General features: G+C 43.4%; 1 protein-coding gene across 1 annotated transcript in view; it reads left to right on the forward strand.

Annotated features, from left to right (window-relative positions):
• Window positions 1–13,394: 13,394 nt before the first annotated feature.
• Window positions 13,395–26,287, forward strand: part of Rpn1 (ribophorin I) — an 18,645-nt gene continuing 5,752 nt past the window's right edge. The window contains exons 1-5 of the mRNA XM_055617422.1: window positions 13,395–13,691; window positions 17,342–17,406; window positions 18,732–19,038; window positions 22,777–22,986; window positions 24,533–24,725. Coding sequence (XP_055473397.1) covers window positions 13,434–13,691; window positions 17,342–17,406; window positions 18,732–19,038; window positions 22,777–22,986; window positions 24,533–24,725 — 1,033 coding nt within the window. The 5' untranslated portion in view covers window positions 13,395–13,433. The remainder of the gene's footprint in view (window positions 13,692–17,341; window positions 17,407–18,731; window positions 19,039–22,776; window positions 22,987–24,532; window positions 24,726–26,287) is intronic.

Here is a 26,287-nt window from a genome sequence, read left to right on the forward strand (position 1 = left end):
TTCCTTCCTTCCTTCCTTCCTTCCTTCCTTCCTTCCTTCCTTCCTTCCTTCCTTCCTTCCGTTATCAACAGGCCAGCCAAGCCTCTAGTTCACCACGTAGCTCAGACTGTCCTTGAACTATGGATTCTCCTCAGCAGTGGAGTCAGAGGTGTGGTTCCCAGCTCTTTCTTGCTTCTTGCCTTTTTTGGGTTTTGGTAGTGGCACTGGGGATTAAACCAAGGGCCTCATTCTAGGAGTGCTCTAGCACTGAAACTATCTTATAGCCCAAGCTCCCCACTCCATTTCCTTTTTACTTTGTTTTGAAGCAGAGTCCTATTATCTTGCCCAAGTTGGCTTTTAACAGCATCCTCCTGCCTCAGCTTCCTGCATAACTGTGATCACTGGTGTGTCAGTGTGATTCCTTGTCCAGCTGAATTACATTCCTTTTTTTATTTGTTTGTTTTTTGAAACAAGATTTCTCTGTGTAGCCCTGGCTGTCTTGTAACTCACTCTGTAGATCAGGTTGGCCTCAAACTCACAGGGTTCTGCCTGCCTCTGTCTCCCAATTACTGGAACTAAAGGTGTGCACTGCCACCACCAGGCACATAGCAGCTTTTTATAATAACATAATTACTAGGTCAAATATAAAATGTAATCTACTGTCTCTGGTCTTATCAGATATTTTCTCATATTAAGTATGTATACAACCCATATGTATAACATCTTTAATACTAATAGCTGAATAGTGGAAATAATTTAAGTATTCATTAACAGGTGAGTGGATAAATGTGCTATAAAAATACAATAGGTTATTCAGTAATAAAGAGCAATGAAGTTCTGCTATGACCTGAAAGCATGCTTGAAATGTTGAAAACACTGGGCTGATACACCAGGATAAATATTGAACAAGCTATGTAGAATAGTAAGGTAGAGAGAGAGAAGTAAAATCTTGGTTGCCAGAGCTTGGGGTTGGAGCAAAATGAGGAATCGTTGCTTTATTGTAGACTTTCAGTTCAGTTATGCAAGATGAAAAGAGTCCCAGTGGCCTGCTTATGAAACACTGTGAGTGTACCTCATCGGTCTACACACGAAGAAGGGCAAGATGCTAAGTTTTATGTTATCTGTATTTTGCAATAATTATATTTAAAAATGTATCCAAGACTAATTTACATTGAAGTATGACGACGAGAGCCAGATGGTGTATGACTGTATACTCAGCTCTACAGGGTAATAAGGAAGATCAAGAATTCGAAGTTTTGAGTCCAGCCAGGTCAATAGAGCAACTTCTAGGATGGCCAGAGCTACACAGAGAAACCCTGTCTCAAAAAACCAACCAAATAAGTAAATAAATAAATAAAGTGTTTAAAGTCATCCTTGGCTAATCAAGTGGGTTTCAGTTTTCAGAACAGTCTGGGTAGTCTCTGGGGATAGAGATAAGCCTCAGAAACAGAAGGGCTCTGAGTGGACTGCAAACTTGGCAAAGGGAGCTTCTGTTTCTTGTTTTGTTGAGGCAGCATTTCTTTATGTAACCCTCGCTGGCTTTAAACTTGAGCTCTTCCTTACTCATCCTCCTTAGGGTTGGGATTACAAATGTGAACACCATACCTGACTTTACATAAATTACTTCTAATAATTTTCACTATTAGCCTTGAAAAAAGTTTGCAATTTTCACCTTAGGATGGTACTGAAGCCTGAAAATGTTAAGCAAATTATTAAAGGATACATAGGTTGAAGTTAAAATTCTTTCCAGTGTCCATGTGGCCTCTAAGATGCCTACAGAGCTAACATATTTCTTTTTTTTAAGATTTATTTATTTATTATTTATGCAGTAGTCTACCTACATTTGTGCCTGCAGGCAAGAGGGCACTAGATCTAGTTATAGATGGTGTGAGCCACCATGTGGTTGCTGGGCATTGAACTCAGGACCTTTGGAAGAACAGCCAGCGCTCTTAACCTCTGAGCCATCTCTCCAGCTCCCAACATATTTCTTATTGCTGTTTTTGTTTTTTGGGACAGGGTTTCTCTGTGTAGTCTTGGCTGTTCTGGACTCGCTTTGTAAACCAGGCTGGCTTCAAACTCACAGAGACCCTCCTACCTCTGCCTCGGGAGTGCTGGGGTTCCAGGCGTGCGCCACTGCACCTGGCTGGGCTAACATATTCCTAAAGCCTCCGAGAAACTCAAAGGCTAAACTGTACTGCCTCAGCTGCACTGTGGAGTGTTGCTTTGGACAATATATAGCTCATGTTTATCAAGCACTTGGTGTACGTAAGTGGCTTGGGTGATTACATTTATTTAGATTTTTTTCTCTGTGGAAAAAGGCATTTATCTTGATTTAGCCTTGAACTCACAGAGGTACACCTCTGGGACTAAAGGCATGTGCCACTACCACCCAGAGATACTTTATTTTTTAAGCACTGAAAACAACTTTCCAAATGATTTTAAGTCTGAACTGGGCTCCAACTCTGACGTAATGGTGCCGGCTTTTTGTAATACTGATCTCAAAGGGCACGTCAACTGAAAAGCCACGGCAGTGTTTACAGTAGAAAGGCATGAGTGTGGCTGGCAGGTAGATCTTCATGGCCTGCTTGCTCTCCATCTCCCCCAAAATAACTGCATGTAACTTCCGAGAGAGCCACTTCCAAGGTTGACACTTGGATTTGTGTTCCTGGCAGGAAGTACTCCCTATTAACTCCGAATGTTTTATCCTGGCAAACCATATCTTATTAATCTTCTCAGGTGTGTTGGGTCTATGTCTAGAACCCCAAAAGGAAAGATACACTCAGGGAATCCTAACTGACTAGTTTTGCGACTCACCCTGAAAGAAGAAAGAACGGGCAGGAAAGGTGATGAAACAGGAAAAGGAACTTTACCTTCAGTGTGCTTGTGTCTTGGGGCTCCTGAGGAAGAACAAAGGCCAGAGTTGAAGGATTTTACAGAGCGCTAACAAGTTGCTGCTGCTGGGGGAGGGGCATAATGTGTGTCTACAGCCACCAGCCTGGGGCTGAGGAAATTTTCCTTTTGCTGTTAAAGTTAAAGGAAGTGCTGGCTCAGGGGGCAATGTCCGTTTGCCTCACAGGGTGTTTATCTGTCCCATCTGTGATCCTGAAATCTAAGGCAGCCAGCAACTCACAAAGGGACAGTTCAGACAGAGGCCAAAGCACCCAGTGTTAAGAACTGGATCCTCTTCAGTTCCAGGTGAAAATTCACCGCAATCCCACTCCACCCCGTGCACTATCTGCCAGTTGAAATCTCAGAAAATAACTTGTGTCCCCTAAATTGTGATTTTTGAAAGGGTTCAGTAGGTAAAGGCCCTTGACATTAACTCTGATAACCTAAGTCAGATCTCTACACGGTGGAAAAACCAACCTTGACAAGCTGTCCACTCATGGGTGTGTGCCTTCAGGAGTGTGTGTGTGTGTGTGTGTGAGAGAGAGAGAGAGAGATGCTTAAAATCATAATTTATGAACTTCAGAAGACTTGATCTTAGATGGAAACTATTTCCTGCTGTCCCTTCAGCTGTCCTTTTGTTGGACAGTTGTTTTTTTCTTGGAGAGACAGTCAACATCACATGAGCTCACCTGTGTGGATCTTTCTCTCTGAAAACAATGGCCTCTCTGTAGACACTTCCCTGTGCTTTGCTCTCATACACTTCGGAGCTGGTTCTGTCAGCAGCAGAGACGAGGGGGGAAATATAGCTCAGTTCTATTCGAAACTGAGACATACCTAATTCTTTTCAGAGACTTTCACTCATGTGGGGCCAGGTTCTCCATTTTGGTTTGATCTTTGTTTTTGGAGTCAGGGCCTCACAATATACCCTAGACTGGCCTGGGACTCACTAAGTAGACCAGGCTGGCCTCACAGAGGTAAACCTGCTTCTGGCTCCAGAGTACTGGGATTAAAGTCATGAGCCCCCATTCCAGGCCAGAATTTTTTTATTATTTTATTTTGTAAATAGTCTCATGTATTTCAGGTTGATCTCAAACTTGCTACTTGCCTCCACTGGGGCTAAAGCTCCGGGTTTCATGGACTAGGAAAGCACTCCACCATCTGAGCTACATCTCTAGACCCTAACGATAGAGTTTTGTTTTTGAGACAGTTTTTTGGAGGCCAGGTTGGCTTGGACTTGCCATGCGGCTGATGACGCTGAACTCCCGGTACCCCTGGGTGCTGGGACTACAAGTGTGCACCCTCCCTCCTGCTCTGGGTTGTGCTGGAGGTCAGTCAGGGCTTTGTACATTACAGGCACCCGCATTGCCAGCCACCAAAAGCCGGGATTCTTGACTTGCTGTAGAGAGAATTTCAGGATGATTTGGTATGAAGCAGAGGCGGAGTTCATAATGAAAATATTTTAGATGGGGCACGGTGGTGGGAGGCAGGCAGGTGGATCTCTGTGAATTTGAGGCCAGCCTGGCCCACATAGTGAGTTCCAGGACGGCCAAGGATATGTAATGTCCTGTTAAAAAAAAAAGTAGTTTTTAAAGAATAATTTTTATCTTACTTTATGTGCATTGGTGTTCTACATGAGGGTGTCAGAGGCCCTGGAACTGGAATTATAGACAGTTGTGAACTTCCATGTGGGTTCTAGGAATTGTACTCTGGTCCTCTGGAAGAGCAGCCAATGTTCTTATCTACTGAGCCATATCTCCAGTTCCCCGGCCCCGAAGTTCTGGTTTTAGATTTATTTATTTGATATGTATACAGTGTTCTGCTAGCTTGTACACCTGCACTCTGGGAGAGGGCACTAGACCTCATTATAAATGGGTGTGAGCCACCATATGGTTGCAGGAAATTGAACTCAGGGCCTCTGGAAGACGGTGCTCTTAACCCCTGAGCCACCTCTCCAGCACCCCAAAAAGGTTTTTAACGTACGTTTAAACTTGGACATTAAGGAGAAAGATGCTTTGGAGAACAGTATACCTTACACACCCAAGTGTAGGTTTGGGTTTCTCCATAGATGGTTGCATTTAAGGGTCTTAATATTGGGCATATAGACAGCTGGGGTAACTTTTAAGGTGCATTAATTCAGAATGTCCTAAAGAACTTTCTTTTCTTTTCTTTTCTTTTTTCTTTCTTCCTTTTTTGTAAATGCGATTAGGCATTTTCCGAGTGGGTTGGACAGGATTATAGGCTGACATGACAAAAAAACACAGGTTGAAGTGTCAAAGGCACCTTTCCTATAACGTGACAATGAAGTTAAATGTTGTGACTGGGAAATAAAGCTAGTAATCTTTTAGGAGTCTCTGAAAGTTACAAGTTACAGCTAGCGTAGATACTTAAAGGTTAAACTCAAAGGTGTACACAAGTGTAGGGGACCATACCTACAATCCTAGAACTGGGATGGCCGAGGCTTGACACAGGCCAGCCTGGGCCAGCCTGAGCTAGTGTGAGACCCTGCCTCAAAAAGTAAAATCAAATAAAGCTAGGTGTGACAGTGCCCCGAGTCCCAGCACTCAGGAGGTAGAGGTAGGGGGTCAGAAATTAAGAACATCATTAGCTATATAGAGTTGGGGCCAGCCTGTGTTACATGTTAACCTCTCAAAATAAATAAAGCGGCAGCGAATCATGCTTTAAGGCTAAACAGTCTAGGACCTTGAATTTCTGTTTTTGGATTGAAACAAGGCCACCCGCTGAAGCTCAGGCTAGTCTCGAACTCACTGCAGTCCTCCTGCTTCAGCATCCCCCATTCTTGGGATTACGGGTGCGACACCAACCCAGCTATTATATTTTTGAAATATTCTTATCCTATAAAAATAATCTATGAAGGCAATGTTCGCAGAAAATGTTGTATCACAAGTTTTTGACCCTTACGGGACTCCAGGGAAAGGGCCTCCTTTCTCCCCCATGGCCCCTTCAATTTTCCTTGGCTTTCTAAACTGCTTCAGCTCCAAGTCAGCAAACAAATCGCTGTCCTTCACTATTAGAAATCAGAGATTTCCGCTTTAAAGGGTTCACTATGCTGTGTTTCGATGTGTGACTGAAAACTGGGAAACGCAGGCTGTTCTGGAAACTCTCAAGCCGGAGCAAGGAAGGGCGCTTCGCTCCCGGAACACAAAGACAATGGCTAGAAGACCAGGCTTCCCTCCCTCGGGCTCGGCGCACCCTCGGCGTCGCCACCTCCGGCAACTACAGGAACTCCGCGGTGGTAGCTCCGCCGGTGAAATCTCTGCCCGTGCCCGGAAGCAAAGCGGAAAGCCGGACCGAGGGTGACAAGCCTTCGTTTCCGGAGGCGCAGGACCGCTTAAGAGGAACCGCACGACATTACGGCAGCCTCCACACCCCCTGGCGGCAGAGCGTTCTCAGATGCGCAATCTCTGACCTGTGGGGAATTCTGCTTCCGGGTCGGCCGGGACCGTTGACATCAATAAGCAGGAGAGAACCTCGAGTTTTCTCCCGAGTCTTTGCTTACTCAGCGACAGCCGGGCGGGGCGGGGCCTGGCGGGGCGGGGCCGGCCTGGCGGGGCGGGGCCTGAGGAGTTGGCGATGGAGGCCAGGAGCTGAAAACTTTACTGAAATTTTCCAGGGAAGAAATTGAATCTCTTCCTTCTCACGCATTTGCCTAAACCCTGGTTAAGATAGGATTGGAGACCTTTGCCTTCATCATTGTGAAAGTTCACGAGTTTCTAGTTACAGTGATAGATTTTTGTATATTTTAATAAAAGTATTTATTTTACTTTTGCCTGCATGTATATATATGTACCAGATGGTGTGCCTGAGTCCCACAAAGGTCAGAGAAAGTGTTTATTATTGTTCTTTGTTTTTGAGATAGGTTCTCTAGAGATTGCTTATGGGCCATGGAACTCACTGTAGCCCACTCTGACTTTCAACCCGTAACTATCCTTTTTCAGCTTTTTAAGTGCTGGGATTACAAGAATGCACTACTATACCCAGTTATGATCCAAAATCTTTTTTTTTTTTTTATTTCCGTCTAGGTGACCAAAATAAGATAAAAGTAAAGGAGGAAGTAAGGAAGAAAAGGGTAGAAATCCTGATGATCAGAAGAGGAAAGAGGCTGAACATTTAGATGTTAGGTGTTTGAGACCTGGAAAGACTGGAATGTAGCCTAAAGCAAACATTTTGGACAATGTATTTGTCAACAATGTATTTGGACAATGTATGAGTCAACAAGAAGTATAAGAACACTGTAAGCAACAAGAACTTAAAAAGAAGTCACCAGGACAGTGAAGAAATTTAAGGAAAAAAAGTTGCATGACAAATACCAATGTAATTATCACCATCAGGGTAACGGTGAGTCCTGTAAGTGATGGTGTCTGAGTTTAAGGGAGGAAAACTTAGACTTTTTCAGGATATATTGTCTTTAGAAGTCCGTCCAAGACTGAGTATAGCAGGGCACACCTTAATCCCATCACGCAGGAGGCAGAGGCAGGCAGATGTCGGTGAGTCAGAAGCTAGCCAGGTCTACAGAGTGAGTTCTAGGACAGCTAGAGCAAACAAATGTACACACACACACACACACAGAGAAAACAAACAGAGCATTATAGGGTTGCTGGGAATCTTGGGGTGTGAACAGTTTAATGATTTATTTTATGAGCAATGGTGGTTTTGCTTGCATGTATGTCTGTGTGAGGGTGTCAGATGCCCTGAAACTGGAGTTAAAGACAGTTGTGACTGCCACATGGGCGCTGGGAATTGAACCCCTAGGTCCTCTGGAAGAGCAGCCAGTGCTCTTACACACTTAACCATCTCTATATCCAGATAACAATTTTAAAGTTTGTTGAGAGGCAAAAGCATTGCCTCTTATGTTGTATAATAAAGCTTCTAAGTTCAAATAAATAGATACATAAGTGATTCCCCCCTCAAAAAAATGAAAAAAAGAAAAATAAAAAATAGTTTAAAAAGATAGTAATAAAAGAGCCAGGCAGTGATGGTACGCACCTTTAATCCCAGCACTCAGGAGTCAGAAACAGGTGGGTCTCTGTGAGTTTGAGGCCAGCCTCAAACTCTACAACTGGAGTTCCTGGACAATCTGTGTAGGGCTGTAAGGCTACACAGAGAAACCCTGTCTCAAACAAACAAGCAAGCGAAAAGGTAATAAAGAAGTAAACAAAAACAAAAAAGAATTGCCATTCGGTTATCCGCTTGACCTAGTACAATTTATTAAAACAACACCTTTTCTTGTGTGTGTTTTTTTGAGACAGGATTTCTCTGTGTAGCCTTGGCTGTCCTGAAACTCACTATGTAGACCAGGCTGGACTTTAACTCAGAGATCTTCCTGTCTCTGCCTCCCAAGTACTGGGATTAAAGGTGTGTGCCACCACCAACAAACACCTTTTTTGTTTGCTTGTTGTTTTTTTTTTAAATTTTATTTTTGAGACAGGATGTCCTGTGCTCAGGCTGAATTTCAGCACCTTATCTTTCTGCCTTTATCTCCTTAGTGCTTTTGACTACAGACATTTGTCACCACACCTGAAGAAATCACACACACACGTAATTTATAATATATATTGTACAAATGTTTTGCCTGCATGTATGTCTATGTACCACATACATGTCTGATACTCATAGAGGTCAAAAAAGGGAACTGGAATTACTTATGTTTCCAAGCAAGCATGAGGGGATGTTGGAACTTCTGCAAGAGCAGCCAGTGCTCTTAACTACTGAGTCATTTTTCCAGCCATTACTGTCTGTATTTTTATTAGTCTAATTTTTCATTAAGGTTAAGTTTTTTCTTTTCTTTCTTTGTCATCCCTTTTTTCTCGTGCTCTCCTCCTTTTACTTTCTCCTTCTTCCTCCTCCTCCTTCTCTTTTTCCTCCTTCTCCTCCTCCTTCTTCTTTTGACAGGGTCTCTCTACATAGCCCTGGCTGCCCTTAAAGTCAACTCTGTAGACCAGGCTGGCTTTGAACCCACAGAGATTTATTCTGCTACCAGAATGCTGGGATTAAAAATGTGCATCACCACACCTAGGCCCCAGTTTGTTTGTTTGTTTTTCCTTGAGAGACAGGGTTTCTCTGTGTAGCCTTGGCTATCCTGGATTTGCTTTGTAGATCAGGCTGGCCTCGAACTCATATCGCTGCCTCCGCCTCCCTGAGTGTTGGGATTACAGACATATGACTTTGTCTGTGCTCTGCTCAGTTTGCTTTCTAATATAGTCCAGGACCACCTTCCCAGGGTTGGCAATGCTCATAGTGAGCTGGGGTCTTCAACCTCAGTCATTAATATGGAACTATTCCCTGGGAACTAGCTTTTATAACAAAGTACTAGAAGTTACTATGAAAGCCGTCAAAGGAGGGAAACAATCAATAACCCTACCCAGCTGTGATGCCTATGAACCATAACAATGGCCAGCATTTGTCACATCCAACATGACTTTGGGATGGATTTGAATGGGGCATTGAGGAAATAAAGAAAATATGGATGGTTGGACATACAGACACACAGAAAAGCTGGGACTGGGCAGACTGGCATTTCTGATGAAGAAACTATGGCATCTTGGAAGCTCAGTGCATTTATTATATAGAGTTGAATGGAGAGGCAGGGTTATTTCATACAGCTGAACAAGGAGGTAGGGTTATTATATATAGATAAACAAGGAAGCAGGGTTTATGGTATACAGCTGGATCAAGAGGACAGGTTTAGCTGATCTTGGTATAAATAGTCTCTGTAGGTGAGCAGTCTTCAGGCCATAAGTATCCAGGAGTGGAATACTATCGTATTTTCTGCACATACTTTAAAATTTTTTATCTATCTATCTATCTATCTATCTATCTATCTATCTATCTATCTATCTATCTTGGCTTTTGAGACAAGGTTTCTCTGTGTAGCCTTGGCTGTCCAGGACTCACATTGTAGACCAGGCTGGCCTCAGACTCACAGAGGTCCACCTGCCTCTGCCTCCTCAAGTGCTGAGATTACGGGCGTGCGCCACTGCGCCCAGTTCTCTGCACACACTCTTAACACTAGCACGTGGTCCCCTGAGGAAGGATTTCCCATTTCTCTGGACCTGCGGTTGTGGAGTCCACAACATGGCCCTGGTGACAGCACAGCACATTCACTCAGGACTTCACTCACTCAGGGCTTTCTCAGCTTCCACAAGCATGGCAAGATATTCCGAATGCTGCAGCAGTGGCAGTTAGAGCTTGAAAGTAACCAACAGCTGTTTAATTAGCTCAATCAACGGTAGGGAAATCATGTATGGTAATGAAAAACTACCCAACATACATGCCAAGACACCAATCTGATGGGAACAATTTCTCAATTGAGGTTTCCTCTCCCCAGGTGACTGACAAAAACTAACCAGCACACAATCTCCATCTTGGCACTATTGGTAGAGGTGGGCCAAGTGGCAGTTCTTCAATCAATGGGGATGGCACCGTCAAATGGGGTGCTGGAGCACCAGTCCCTCCTTTTTCTTTTCCTTCCTGGCTATTAAGTCATCAATTCTGCTTTATCATAACGTATTGCTACGAAGTCAAAGCAACAGAGCTAACCAATCATGGAGTGTGAAAAAATGGATCATATCAGCGGCACTGGCTTGCTTTATTTATTTATTTACTTCAGTATTGGGGATGGAACTCAGGCCTTGTACATATGAGACAAATGTTATCTCACTGAGCTATATCTTGTATATTCTTTTAGGCGTGACTATTCAGATTCTTCTGTAAATTTCTATGCCCATTCTGGCTCCCAAATAACGACACGGAGACCTATCACATTTATTAATAAGCTTTAAAGCTGGGCAGATACTCATCTATTCTAACTTGACTATGCTGGTCTGGTCTACTTCCCTGCCACGTGCCCCACTACCTGTCATCAAGACTCATCCTTGTCATTCCTGCTCCATCTTTGTTCTCATGGCGACTCTCTCATCATGGCAACCTTCTCTCTTTGCTCCAACTGGGGCCCCCTAACTGTTTGATGTGTTCCATTGTTTTCTTCCACTCTGAGACTTGTCCTCCACAGTGCATGCTCTGAGGATTGAGCCCTGGCTCCTTGATATGTGAAGCATATGTTGTACCATTATGCAACACCACTAAACTCCTTCCGCAGGCCAGGCAAGTGCTGTTCCCAAGCCTTCTTCACACGTTCCTTTATGATTGTATGTATATGTATCCATGCAGAAAACAGAGAACAGCTTTAGGTGCATTCCTCAGGAACCGTCTGTCTTGCTTGTTGAGCCAGGGTCTCTCACCGGCCTGAAACTCAGCAGGTAGGCTAGGCTGGACAGCAAACTCCATAACATAAAAACATAAAAAATCTACCTGTTTCTGCCTTTCCAGTGCTGGGATTGCAAGGGTATATCACTGTCCCTGGCTTTTTTAATGAATTCTGGGGATTGAATTCAGGTTTTCATGCTTGTGTGGCAAAATTTTTACGAACTGAACTATCTTCCTAGTTACCTTTTTAGCACTGTTAATAATAACTTTGTTGATTTTTAGTATTTATTTATTTTATGTGTCTGGGTTTTGCCTGCATATATGTCTGTGCATCATATTCCTGAAATACCAGTGGAGTCCAGAAGAGACTGTTAGATCCACTGGAACTGGGCTTAGTGTTTTGAGAATTCATGTGGGTGCTAAGAATTGAACCTAGGTTCTCTACAAGAGCAGCCAGTGCTTTTAACTGCTGAACCATCTCTCCAGTCCCCTAACTTTATAATTTTTAAGTCTGGAAGAGTTGAAAAAATTTGTCTCTGATTTTGTATTGTTATTTTAAACGGTTGTTATATTGTCTCTAATATCCTCTGCAGAGATTTGCCGTGGTGAATATGATAACACAATGGTCATACTTTCTATTATTATTATCGTAATAACTATTGTTACATTAAGGCAAAATACCCTCTTTCCTTAGCTTCCCAAGTACTGGAGGATTACAGACATGTACTGCTACCCTCAGGTGGCATTAACAAAAGGGCTTATATTTTTAAATGTGTATTTATGTGTGTGTGTGTATGTGAGAGAGACAGAGACAGACAGAGAGAGATACACAGAGACACACACACAGACAGAGACAGAGACAGAGAGGAACAGAGAGAAGACCCTCTGTGGGAGGTTGCTTGTGGAGGTCAGAAGAGAGTGTCAGATCCTGGTCCTTGAGCAACAGGCAGCTGTGGGCTTTCTGTTCAGATCCTTTGGGAGAGAGCCATCTCTGCAGCCTCATGGATTAGTGTTCAAACAATAAGTAGTTTTGTTTTGTAGGCCATAGTCTGTTTTGCAACTATACTACGGTTCCTGTTGGAGTTTGAAAGGAGTCATAAGCCATAGGCAAATAAATGTGGCTATGTTCCAATAAAACTTTATAGACAAGCGACAGATTGATGGCCTGCAGCTGTTAATTTTCTGACTTCTGCTCTGTAGGGAGGGCATGTCCTTCCTTCTCTTATCTCTTCCTGTTAGTTGGTGTTGTTTGAATATTTCCATCTCCCCCCAAAATTTACCTTGAAATTAAATCCTTCAAGCAACAATACTGGCAGGTGTTCATTAGATCAGAATTGACAGGGGCAATATGGAAATGAAAGAGATGAATCCCTACAGAGTCATTCCTGTCCTTCAGTTAGAGCAAATGAAGATGCGGCAGTCTCTCCATAAGAGTGGACACTGTACATCACCATGGTGCAGGGGCCTTCCAGGTCTTATAGGGAACTTTTAGGGAGAATATTTTTATCAGTAAAATTATTATTTTAAAAAATGGTTTCAAGGTCCAATGATGCCAGCGGATGTTCTCTTCAGTCTGCTGGCTTCCTTGTCAGGTGCTCTGAGTATTCTGAGTAGAGAGTTTCTCCGCTAGTTTGAGGTTCATTGTTTTAGGTCGTTAATTTTTCAGTGTGACTTGGGGAGATGACTGCACCAGACAGATCCATCCTCAGGACACCTTTGTAAAAGGGCTTGCAGCAGGTAGACCCTTTCCTGCCTTTCTGCCATTTGAGGATATGGAATTCCTTCCTTAGATGTGCTATCTTGGTAGGAAAGAGCAGCCCTCACCAGACAGCTGGACCTGCCAATGACTTCGTCTTGGATTTCTACAACGTGATAAATGTCAACCTGATATTAAGCCTTGGTGAGTTGCTTAGTTTCTGCCAGCACTCACATTGAAAATTGAACTAAATATTAAGGGGGCATTCTTGAGTCTCTGCTTTTTAAACTTTTGCCTTTTGTAGAGAAGGCAAACTTACTTCCTTAGACTAAGCTACAGTATACAGTTTAAATTACAGTATACTGTTGCTGAGCGGAGAGGCCAGCGTTTTTGTATCATCACGAAGTTAAGAGACAGCAGACAGACCTTTACTGCAGGTTCTAGGGGTGAATACTGCTAAGGAGCACCCCAAGATGTACGCCTGCGCTTTAAGATTTTTCAGTCAGGCGCTCCGCAGTTGCCCGGTTGCCCTGGAGACGGGGTCCTTTCTGACCGGGCCCGGCCATCTTGAGCTGCTGTCGGCCAATCAGCGGTTGCGCCGTGGCGGGGGGCCGGGGCGCGCGTCGGCGGCGCTCAGCTCGCGGTCATGGAGGCGCCGGTCGGCTTGCTGCTGCTCCTGTGGCTCGGGGCCTTGGCCCCGACGCCGGGTAGCGCCTCCTCGGAGGCTCCGCCGCTGGTCAACGAGGACGTGAAGCGCACGGTGGACCTGAGCAGCCACCTAGCCAAGGTGACGGCGGAGGTGGTCTTGGCGCACCCGGGCGGCGGCTCCACATCACGAGCCAGCTCTTTCGTTCTGGCTCTGGAGCCCGAACTCGAGTCTCGGCTGGCGCACCTCGGAGTGCAGGTGAGCGGAGGGAGGCCCGGGGAGGCCGCGCACGGATCCCGAGGAGGCTGGGGATCCCGGGGGGCCGGGTCGGGAAGGTGAGGGCCTTCGGGATCCACGGGGCGTCTGGTCGTCCGAAAGGCAGGTGTGGAGGGCACAGCGGAGGGGTCCGTCGGGGTCCGCCGCTCCTGTGGTCCGCGGGTCCGCTCGGACACGTCAGCACTAGCTTCCGAGTGTCGGGCGCCGCCCACGTGGCAGCTCCGGAGCCCGAGGCGACCCCTTGGAGCGCTGGCGACCTCCTTCCACACCTCTTGTCTGCTGTCAGGTACCTGGCTTCTGCTCTGAGCCCTGGACGTGCTCGTCCAGTCAAGGACTCCCAGGGAGTCCAGTCGAAACGAACTCCTGAGTGCAGGCGTCTGTTCTCCAGACAGCAGCGATGCAGCAAGGTTCTGGTACCCGAGTTTGTCACTACTCACACCTGGTTCATGTAACACACCTCCAAAAGCTGCTGCTTGACGCTTTCTTCATGTTCGCACTTGAAGTTAGTTTGAGCTGTGCAGAAAGGTGGAGCCCAGGTCCTTTCCTCCCCACTGCCCCCGATTGGAACACCTCAGCCTCTAGCTTCTGTGTCTTTCAGTGAACATACTTTTACAGCTTTCAAGGAAAGAAGTTCTTGGCTTTGGGGATAGAGGGACTATCTGCACAGGTTACTTTTTATTACTGTTTTCATTAACTGCGTTCATTAAGTGATTGCTCGATTTATTAGGAGACTAGTCATTACAGTATCGTATTTCTAAGCACACCACAGTCTCCTGGCTTGCTGTGGAGCTATAAAGCTAGGCTCATAAATTGTCCCTGACATGACTCCTGGCCCCCTCGCATTGAACCTTGTTCTTGCTGAAGGTTTACTTAGATGTTTCTGGAAAGACATTCTTGGTTCCATTTAACTTGTGTTGCCACCTGCGAATGTTTTGGATATTCAGCCCGTTTTGTAAAAGTCAGTTATAACTTAAAGAGGTCCCCATATATTCAGATCATAGAAGATGCTAGCCACCTTGCTGTCCTGGTGGAGAAGGCATACAAGTGGACTCACTCCACATGGCTTGGATCATCCAAGTTCAATTCCCACCGTCCACATGGTGGCTCACAGTCATCTGTAACTCCATTTTCAGGGTGCACATACATACATGCAAGCAGAATACCCATCCATACACATTACAAAGAAAAGAAAAAAAAAAATCAGGAAAAGAAAGACTGTGGCAGGCACTTTAAGTACATTCTTCACCCTTATAACATTTTGAGGTACAGGTGTTCTTACATGGCTGTGGAAGCATCTGGCCTTGGAGCTTATTAACTATACGAATGAGGGGCTCCATATCCTGAGTGTTCCTGCATTATTGCTAGCTTGTGTTCCGGCTTTGACATGAGATTAGGTCTTATGTTTTTGCTCTGCAGTCATGTCACTGATTTATTCACAGTTGTGTTAATTCTGGAGGGAGACCAGTTGGATATATGAATTGCTTTAAACTTCTTACCTAGGTGAGAAACATCTGGATGATAAATGTAAGGAGCACATATTGCCTTGGAAACATGGGTGAGGATGGCTGGATTACCAGAACCTTTTATTTAAGGAACTACAATAGGATTACAGTAGGATTATGTAGTTTGAGCCATCATTTTCTAGCTCACTGTTTCCGAGACAGGGTATTGTTATGTAGCCCTCAAACTATGTTGGAACCTGGAATCCTCCTGTCTTAGCCTCCAGAATGCTGATAGCTAAAAATGATCTTGAAGTACTGATCATCTTGCTTCTCTATCTCATTTACTGGGTCTACAGTTGTATACCACCATGCCTGGCTCTCTGACCTTTTACTAAGTAATGAATGTTTTTATGAACACAGGGAAGCTATGAATTAAAAAAGAATAAGCATGAGTGAACTAGAATGCTATCCTTCGAAGAGTCTAGTCAAAGTAATGAAAATTTTTTTTTTAGCCTGTGATATCATTGAGGATGATTATATAACATTTTAGGCTTAAAAAGAATACTAAGAATTGGGATATGGTGATGATGGCCTGTATAATTCCAGCAGTTGACAGGAGGATCAGTAGATCAAGGTTGTCTTAAAGGGAGGCTAGCTTCAGCTATGTGGCACCCTGTTTCCAAACAAAAGGAAACAATTTCCTGTGGGTTTGGGCTGTGGTGCAGTGTGCAGTGGTAAAGCACATGCTTAACTGCACCAGGCCCTGAGTGTAGGTCTCAGAACAACATAACATTATTCTTTGTAGCATTATATTCTCTGTTGTTTTAGTACTAGAAAGTCTTTTTTTTTTCCCCCTTTGGTGGAGAGTAGGTTAGACCAGCCAAGGGTCAGTGGAGTGCATGCATGTTTTCCACATAGACTGCCCACAGTCTGTGACTCTGGTTATCAGCTCAGGAAGCCTCAGCAGCCCTAGAGTAAACCTGGTTACATGTCTGGCGGTAGTAAAGGTTAGGAGTATAAAAATGTACCATAGCGGCCACTAGAACTTCCTTTAAGGCCACTCTGTGGAAACAATGGTTTTGGTCACAGATGGGACTTCTGCTGTATCCATGTATTTTGTACTTACGGATATTTGAATACAAAAAACAAAATATTCAGAAAGATGTCTTTGGTGTGTTTGGGAAGTGAATGTGGAGATAAGGTCTTTATGTATATTTGATTGTTCAGGAAATGTTTATAGAACTTACTTTGTTCACCAGGAAGGCTTTGATGATGTTTCAGATAAAAAAAAATTGTTGGGGTTGGTATATGGATCACTGGTAAAGGTATTTGCCTGACCTGAATAAGGTTCTCAGTTCTATCCCTAGCACTACAAACAAGATTTCTAGGCCGGTGAGAAGGCTTAAGGGGGTGGAGGCACTTATGGTACAAGCCTGACTGATGATTGGAATTTGATTCCGGAAGCCCATATAAGAAACCTGGTCTACTGCTCCATATCTGTATTAGCACTGGTACCTTCAGATAGGAAGCAGAGACTAAAGAATCACCTAGAAACTTGGAGCTCAGTAAGCTTGGAATACCCAACATGGCAGAAACAGCAGGAAAGATCCTCTCTCAAAAACAAGGTGTAAAGAGAAGGGCTCCTGAAAGTTGTCCTCTTATCTCCACACATGTGCTATGGCAAGCAAGCAAGCAAACACACACACGCACACCACAATAGCAAAACAGAAAGAAAATTCGAAATGTTGCTAATGGAAATATTGTAAGATATTAGGTGTTTCTTTCTATTGCTGTGATAAAACATCAAGACCAAAGCAACTTATGAAAAGAAGGGTTTACTTGGCACTTACAGTTTCAAAGGGTTAGAGTCCATGATAGTGGAACAGAAGTAGTAGGTGGCTGGTAGCTAGAGCAGCAGCTACCAGCAGCTTGATCCACAAGCAGGAGGCATAGAGCACACTGGGAATGGCTAGAGGTTTTTTGAAACCTCAAAGAGCACCTATATCCTAGACACACATCTTCCTAGAAGGCTAAACGTTCAAATCCTTCCCAGACAGTTCCATTAACTGGTATTTAAGCATGAGTCTTTGTGGGGGCATTCTCATTCAAACCACAGTTGGTTAATAGTTGGCTTAAAAATTAGAACTTGAAAACAAAAAATAAACTAATTCTTTGTTGTTGTTGTTGTAGGTAAAGGGGGAAGATGAGGAAGACAACAACTTAGAAGTGCGAGAAACCAAAATTAAGGGGAAAAGGTAAGCTAACTGAGAGGCATTTCTAAGGTGGACTAACCAGATGTTCGGAACAAGGTTTTTTGGAGTATCAGAAAATGTCTTAGTTGTCTAGCTTAGAGTAGGCTACATGGCAGTGCTGTTACCAGAGAAGGAATCCTGTTGGGAATGGTATTGGTATGTTGAATTGACTGGGTTGTCAGCAGAACTGAGGAGGAAAGGTGAACACTGCTCACTCAGGACCAGCAGTAAAAAGAGAAGCAGATCTGATATTTGAAGCCAAGAAGGGGGTGAAACTGTCCTAGGAGAAGATGGAGAGCTTGAAGTGTTGTTTCAGGGGTGAATTTTATACAGCAATATGAGGTACGGTGCTTTGAGTTCTATATGAAACCATTGAGGATAAATTCTGTAGGAAAATGTTTAAAAACCTTCAAATTTTTACTGATGACTCTGAATCTAGCAAAAATACATTTTGTGGCTTAGAAAATTCAGATTCAGGCTGTGTCTACTTGTCACTTGTATGTATGCCACTGGTGTGTAGAGGTCAGAGGACAACCTGCAGAATTGTTTCTCTTCTACCATGCGAGTCTTGGGAATTGAACTCAGGTAGTCAGGCTTGACATCAGGCCTTTTACCCACTGATATATCTCCTTGTCCCCAAGCAATTTTTAAGGAGAATGTTTTTGTTTGTTTGAGTTAGGGTTTCTTTTCAAAATAATTAGTTGATTTTGTGTGTATGGGTGTTTTGCTTGTCTGTGTGTCTGTGCACCTCTTACATGCAGTACCCTCAGAATCTAGAAGAGGGCTTAGTCAGGTCCCCTGGGAATTGGAGTTCCAGTTGTGTGCTGCTCTGTGGGTGCTGGGAATCAAATCTGGCTCCTGCAAGAGCAGCCAGTACTTGCACTGGTTCCCCAGTTCTTGAGCAAGTCTTAAGTGTAGCTCTGGCTGACCTCAAACTCCCTCTGTCACTGAGGATGACCTTAAATTGTTGCTCTTTCTGCCTTCATCTTTGAAGTGCTGGGATTAGAGGTCTGTCACTTTACTGTCTCTAGTTTTTACGTTCTTGCTATTGTAAGCAGATAGGGATGACCATCTGGACATCTGTCTTTAGAGATGTAAGTTAATAAAGCAATAGCTTTTATTTTGAGTACACCATTTACTGTGACTGAAATATTAACTCTGTTTCAGTATCTTTAATCTTTTCTGGTTGTTTGAGACAGGGTCTGTGTAGCCTTTGCTGGCCTAGAGTTTGCTATGTATACTAGACTGACCTAGAGCTAAGATTAAAGGTGTGTGCCACCAAGCCCAGCAGTGTCTTAAATTTTAATTCTCTTGCTTCCTTTCTTCAGCGGGAGATTTTTCATGGTCAAACTTCCAGTTGCTCTTGATCCGGGATCCAAGATATCAGTCGTGGTGGAAACTGTCTACACTCATGTGCTTCATCCATATCCGACTCAGATAACGCAATCAGAGAAACAGTTTGTGGTGTTTGAGGGCAACCATTATTTCTATTCTCCCTATCCAACAAAGACCCAGACCATGCGAGTGAAGCTTGCTTCCCGGAATGTGGAAAGCTATACCAAGCTGGGGAACCCCGCACGATCTGAGGACGTCCTGGATTATGGGCCTTTTAAAGACATCCCTGCCTACAGTCAGGTAGGTCTCAGACACCATTTCTCTGCCATGCTTGGAGGCTGTGTGCTGGGTAGCGTTCTGAAACTCTCTGAACCTATCTTGAAGTAGTCTTAGTCCTGTTAACTTCCTCTTGAGAACTGAGTTCAGAGGCTGGTGAGTGGGCATCATAGGAGAAGAGGTCCTCTGGGTGGGTAGTGATGGTCAAGGAGAGAAACTGGGCTGCCTGTGGTGGTAAATCTGCACCAGAGGCTAAGGTGAGGAAAGGCCTTGGGATTGGGATTGTGGAAGGGAAAGGAATTCATGATTAAAACTTTGTTATGGGGAAAGGTGGTGTACTCCTTCAGTCCAGAACTCAGGAGACGGAGGCAGGGGTCTTAAGTTCAAGGTCACCCTGGTCTACATAGAGTTACAGGTTAGTCAGGGATCCACAGTGAGATCCTGTGTCAGAAAGAAAACCATAAATAGCTGATTTAACAGTTGAAAACACTGGCTGTTTGGTCAGTTTGGGCTGGGTTTGGGCTGGTTTCCCAGGCCCATGTGGCAGCTTGCATCTGTCTCTTTTTTTTTTTTTTTTCTTAGCTGCTTTTTTTTCTTTCTCTTCTACCCTCCCTTTTTTGTTTGCTGCTGCTTCTTTTTTTTTTTTTTTTTTTTATTTTGGTAAGAAATTCTTTTTTTTTTTTTTCTTTTTTTCCCCTCCTTTTTTTTTTTGTTTTTCTTTTTTTTTTTTTTTTTTTTTTAAGTTAGGAAAGAAATACTTTTATTCTTTGAGAATTTCATACAGTATATTTTGATTGTATTTACCTTCTGCTCCTCTCCTTAACCCTTCCTAGATTCATCTCTACTTTCCTATTCACTAGCTTCGTGTCTTTTTTTTTTTTTTTAAATAACCCATTTTTGTTAGTGCTGTTCATATATTTTGGCCATTCACTGGAGCATGGTCAACCTATCAAGAGCGGTGGTCATAGCTCCTCACTGAGGAGTGGGAGCTCACGAACTCCTTCCCACTCCATGCCAGAATGCTGACTGGCTTGACCCTGTGCATTTCTTATGCAGGCAGCTACAGCTCCTTGAGTTCATGAGGGCAGCGCTCCCATTACATCCAGAAGACCCTAACCTCTGGTGCTTAACAGTGTTGCCGACCCTCTTCTATGATGGTTTTCCGCCCTCTTTTTTCTTTCTTTTGAAAATTATTTTGTTAAGTTTTTTGGAAACTGGGTCTTGTGTAGCTCTGCCTGGCCTGGTACTTGCTATGTAGATCAGTCTGGCAGTCCTGCTTCGGCTCACACTCTAACTTTTATTAAGTTGGGGACTATACCCAGAATGCACACATGCATGCTAGGCAATACTCTGCCACTGAGCTACAGCACTGGCTCCATGGAATTCACTCTGTTCTTGGCTTTTTGTAGCACAGGCTGTTGCTTGAGCCTCTGGAACACTGGGATTCTGAGTGTATAGCATCGTTCTTGGCTAAGGATATTATTAATGTAGAGATGATGTTCTATAAAGTATTGTATAATTCTTCCACTTAGTAACTACACGGTAAACTTTTTTCTAGTAGCCATTTCTCTGATTTCTGACTTGGATTATTTGCCAGCTTATCATAGATGAATGGCTAGTATTTTGTTTTGTTGTTTTCTTACTTAATATCATAATCTACATTTCTTTGCATGTGTTCTCAGTAATGGAATAATGGAAGGGGACAGTCTCATGTAGCCTAGGGAACTGGCTCCGTAGCTGAAGATAACTCAAAGTTCTGATCCTGCCTTTACGTTCCAAGTCCTGGGTTTATGCATCCGTATGTCTGGTTCAGAAATAGTGTTTATGTTTTTAAGTTTCTTTTTTTTTTAACCAGGCAGTGGTGGCACATGCCTTTAATCTCAGCATTTAGGAGGCGAAGGCAGAGGCAGGCGGGATTCTGAGTTCGAGGCCAGCCTGGTTTAAAGAGTGGGTTCCAGGAGAGCCAGGGATACACAGAGAAACCCTGTTCTGAAAAAAACAACAACAAAAACCAAAACCCCAAACAAAAAAACCCACATTTGTTTTTTAAAGTGTGCATGTGTGTGTACACACACACACACACACACACACAGAGGAATAAGTGCAGATGTCCCTGGAGGCTAGAGATGTCAGATCTCCAGAGCTAGGGTTATATAGGTGGTTGTGAACTGCTAACCAGTAGGGGCCTCTTTAACTGTTGCCCTCTCTTTAACCCTACCAAAACAACAACAACAAAAACATGAAAAAAACCCAACCAAAAACCAAACCAAACCAAAAAAACAAAACAAAACAAAACAAAACAAAAAAACAACCCAAGGAGGCTGGAGAGATAGTTCAGTGATTAAGAGCACTGGCTGCTCTTTAAGAGGACCCGGGTTCTCACCCGCATGGTGAGAACCCCAGAGAGTTTAAAATTCTTATTTAATGTGTATGTGTGCGTGTCTGATACGTTGGTGTGAGTGCTATAGCACATGTGTGTAGGCCACAGGACAACTTTTAGGAATCAGTTTTCTTCTGCACGTGGGTTCCAGAGATTAAATGCAGTAGTGGGTGCCTTTACTTGCTGTGCTATCTTGCTGTTCCTACCAGAAATGAAAACAAAACAAAATGAATGCATGGGAGAATTGGCAGAGAACTTGAGGAATTACTGAAAATAATAGAAATAATACAAATAGAAATAATGTAAAATATGACATAAAATATAAAACATAAAAATAACAATATATGTTATGAGAAGGTACTTAATTGTGCAGATACTTAGATTCAGGATTTTCACACTGAAGACCTACTATTATTGCTTCTATTGTCTAGAGCAGAGGCTTTGAAGACTGCTGGACCTCTGCCCATTTTATTTATTTATTTGTTTGTTTTAGACAAGGTTTCTCTGTCCTGGAATTCCCTCTAGAACAGGTTGCCCTCAAACTCGGAGATCAGCCTGCCTCTGCCTCCAAGTGCTAGGATTAAAAGTATGTGCCACCTGAGCTGGAGAGATGGCTCAGTGATTAAGAGCACTGTCTGCTCTTCTAGAGGGCCTGGTTTCAATTCCAGCACCCACATGGCAACTTACAGCTGTCTGTAACTCCAGTTCCAAAGGATTGGGCACACTCATATGGAAATACATGCAGGCAAAACATCAGTCCATAAATCTTTAAAAAGTGTGTGCCACCTACAGCTGGCCTTACTTTTGGGGATTTTTGTTTTGGGGACAGTATCTCTGTTTCCCAGGCTGGCCTTGAACTCATGATGATCCTAATGCCTCAGCCTGTTCAGTATTGGGATGATAGGCATAAATCACCACAAATCAAAAAAGGGAAGAATGGTGATACAGGCTTATAGTTCTAGCATTCAGCAGTTTTGTGTCAGGAAGGTAAGTTTGAGAGCAAAAATTTCTCAAAAAATAAAAACAAAAACAAACCAAAAAACCCTCTATAGGTAGGGGCTGGAGAGTTGGCTCAGTGTTTACACATGTGTTAATACTCTTACAGAGGACCCAAATTCATTTCCCAGCACCCTTATCTGGTTACTCACAACCTCCTGTAATGCCAGATCTAGTATGCCTTCTTCTGGCCTTTGAGGGTGCACACACACATACGGCACATGCAGATACCCACATCATAGAGAGAAATTAAAAAACCTCTACATGTGTTGGTGCTTGGTGACCATTCTGTGATGGTTCATAGACCCTCTAGTTAATTTCTTCTGAACTAGTATTGGTGTCTCTGTTGCCTAAGCTGTGAAATACTTTGTTTCCTTCCCATCTAGGATACTTTCAAAGTACACTATGAGAACAATAGCCCTTTCCTGACCATCACCAGTATGACCAGGGTCATCGAGGTTTCTCACTGGGGTAATATTGCTGTGGAAGAGAACGTGGACTTGAAGCACACAGGCGCAGTACTGAAGGGGCCTTTCTCCCGCTACGATTACCAGCGACAACCTGACAGTGGGATCTCATCTATCCGTTCTTTTAAGGTATGAGTAGCCAACCTGGACATTTTCAGTTTTTGGGGGTTAATGGTAATAACAGTTAACTAACTGTTATTCAGAAGCATCTGTAAAGAGAAAAGTTCTTGTGTTGATAGAGTGTCTTGTACTTATATAAATAGTGCTTTTCTTTTTTTCTCTCTGTAGCAGGCATTAGTCTAGGACTCCCTGTGTAATTTAGACTGTCATTGAACTCAGGATATTCCTGCCTTGGCTCCCAAATGTTGGGATTAGAGACACATGCCACTGTGCCTGGCCTCAGATCAGGGGTTCTCAGCCTTCCTAATACTGCGACCCTGTACTGTATATAGTTCCTCATGTTGTGGTGACCCCAACCATAAAATTACTTTTATTGCTACTTCATAACTTTAATTTTACTACTTTTATGAATTGTAATATAAATATCTGTGTTTTCCAATGGTTTTAAGTGACCTTTGTGAAAGGGTTGTTCAATCCCCAAAGAAGTCATGACCCATCTATTGAGAACCCCTGATCTAGACTATCGTGTGTTTTTGTTATTGTTGTTTTTAGAAAAATTAAAGAAAAAACATATTCATAAGCCTAAATTAATCACGTAAACATTCTCTTGTTTTAAAGAGTTTTTCTGTGTGTGTGTGTGTGTGTGTGTGTGTGTGTGTGTGTGTGTGTGTGCGCATCTAACAGAAGACAACTGTTGGATCCCTTGGAGCTGGAGTTCCAGGTATTTGTGAGCTGTTGGACATGGGTGCTGGGATCCAAACTCTGTCCTCATGGTTGAGGAGCTAATGCTTTTAACGGCTCAGCCATCTCTTCCCCCATCAAGATTGGGTCTCCTGTAATCCAGACTGATCTTTAACTTGTGTGTATGTGTGAAGGTGCCTAGAAATCCTGGAGCTGCCTCTCAAGTGTAGGGTATACTGCCGTGTGGTAGGCTTTTCTTAGTGAAGCTGAGTTGAGGTTTATTAAAAGTTACATTTATTAGCTTACTGTCATGTGCTTGTGTGTGATGTGTATGTAATACAGATTTTAATCATGAGGGCTAAGAGAATGAAAGACCCTCTCAGATGGACAGATACAACTGAGAAACACGGGTGTGGGCTTCCCTTAGAGTCATCTGACACTGTTAAAAAGATTAGTAGATTGAATGTGCCTTTGTCTTACAAGTGAAATCCTAGAAACATTTTTGTATGTTTACATATTGCAGAAATGATTGCTCTGTGTTTGTCAGGACGCTTGTAAGATGTGTAAGCATATTGGGTAGAGAACTTTGTAACTTAGCCACTAGTCATTTGGTGTAATTCCTTGTATCTCTAATTTCCCCTTTGTAAATTCAGTATTCACACGGATATTTTGCAAATATCCCATTTCCTGTTGAGAAGATTTTTTATCTATTTAGTATCCTTGATTGAGCAATAGATGTGGTGTCTAGATCTTCTGAAATCTTAGGGGAAAGTTAAGAATTTCAAGGTTTACGGTCTGCGGACTGTATGCTTACTAGGTCGTATCTCTGCAGAGTTTCCCGGAGTTTCTAGAAGGCATTTATACTTTCTTGCAGACCATCCTTCCTGCTGCTGCCCAGGATGTGTACTACCGGGATGAGATTGGTAATGTTTCCACCAGCCACCTCCTTGTTTTGGACGACTCTGTGGAGATGGAGATCCGGCCTCGTTTTCCTCTCTTTGGAGGGTGGAAGACACACTACATTGTCGGCTACAACCTCCCGAGCTATGAGTACCTCTATAATCTGGGTGAGCGTTTTGCACAGTAAGAATAGGACTGCAAAAGCTAACTTTAAGTTCCTTCTTCAAAACCACCAATGCTCGTATGTAAGGAGGGTTCCCTTGTTATTCTTAGGAAGGCTGAGAGGCTGGTGTTTTGTGTTTGGAGTAAGTGACTGTTGTAAATGTGTGCCTACACGTGCTGTCAGTTCAGATTTATCCTTTCTGTTGATGAGTGGAGCTATTTAAATCTTCCTTTTAGGTAGTTTTCAACTTTTTTCCCCTCTCAAAATTCTTTTGCACCTATTTGTTTGTTTGTGGGTGCATGCATGACATACCACATGTGTGGAGGTTGGAGGACAGTTTGCTGGAGTTGGTTCTCTCCTCTTTGGTTTTTAGATGTGGAACTCAGGTTGCCAGCACTGGTAGCAAGCACCTTTACCTGCCAAGCCATCTGTCCCATTGACAACTCTTAGACCACCTTATTTTTTGGGTAGTGTTGGAGACTGAACCCAGGGGATTCACATGTCCAAGCAAATATCACTAAGACAGACCCAGCCCTTAATGTGAGATCATTTAAAAAAAAAAAAGTTCAGGAATAAGAAAAGGTTTTAAGGCTAGGCGTGGTGGCACCTTTAATCGTATCACTTGTGTTGGAGAGAGACAGAGGCAGGCTGGTCTATTAAGAGACCAGCCTGGTCTACATAGTGTTTCTAGGACAGCCAGTGCTAGTGAGATAAAAACAGCCCATGATTATAAGCATCTGTCATATTGTTTGTTTGTTTGTTTTTATAGGCCAGGTTCTTTGTAACTTCGGCTGTTAGTGAACTGCCTGTGTAGACCTAGCTATCTCCCGAGTACTGGGATTAAAGGCTTGTTTTTTGTTGTTTGTTTGTAAAACTTACGTAGTTTTAGATACTCTTTGTTAAGTTTTGCCCTTTTAAAGTACTGTTCCTTAGTCTCTCAATTTATAGAGTTCTTCCCCATTTCCCTTACAGTTTTCTTTGCTAAGAACTTGAGTCTCTGGCTGCTGTCTGGTTGCTCACTCAGGGCAGTGCACAGCCCTGTCTGTCCTGTTTCCTGCAATTGGCAGCTGCCCCTTGCCCTAAGTGAGGTTTGGCTCAGGTACCCTCTCCTTAGGAAGCATCTTGTGCGCTGCCTCTTCCTTGTGATACTTAGATAAGTCTTTGCTCTAGTTTTACCCTTCCTTTTCATTTATTGAGCAACATTTATAAAGGTTCGCTTCCTTTGGTTCTTGGGCTGCAGTTGGCACAGGGAAGGTCAGGGTCAATGCTGGACTTATCACCTATTTACCGATTGCTTACCATCAGTCTTGTGTTCCACCCTTTTCTTCTCCCTCTCTTTATTGTTTTATTTTTGTTTTGTTTTTCAAGACAAGGTTTCTCTGTGTAATAGCCCTCGATGTCCTGGAACTCTCTCTGCAGACTAGGCTGTCCTGGAACTCATAGAGACCTGCCTCTAGGTCCCTGCTGGAGTTCCTGCCCTGACTCCCCTTGATGATGGGCTGTGATGTGGAGGTCTGCTTTTCTTTCTTTCTTTCTTTCTTTCTTTCTTTCTTTCTTTCTTTCTTT

The sequence above is a fragment of the Psammomys obesus genome, unplaced genomic scaffold, assembly GCF_907164565.1.
Source record: "Psammomys obesus unplaced genomic scaffold, mPsaObe1.curated_primary_1811, whole genome shotgun sequence".
In the NCBI taxonomy this organism is placed as follows: domain Eukaryota; kingdom Metazoa; phylum Chordata; class Mammalia; order Rodentia; family Muridae; genus Psammomys; species Psammomys obesus.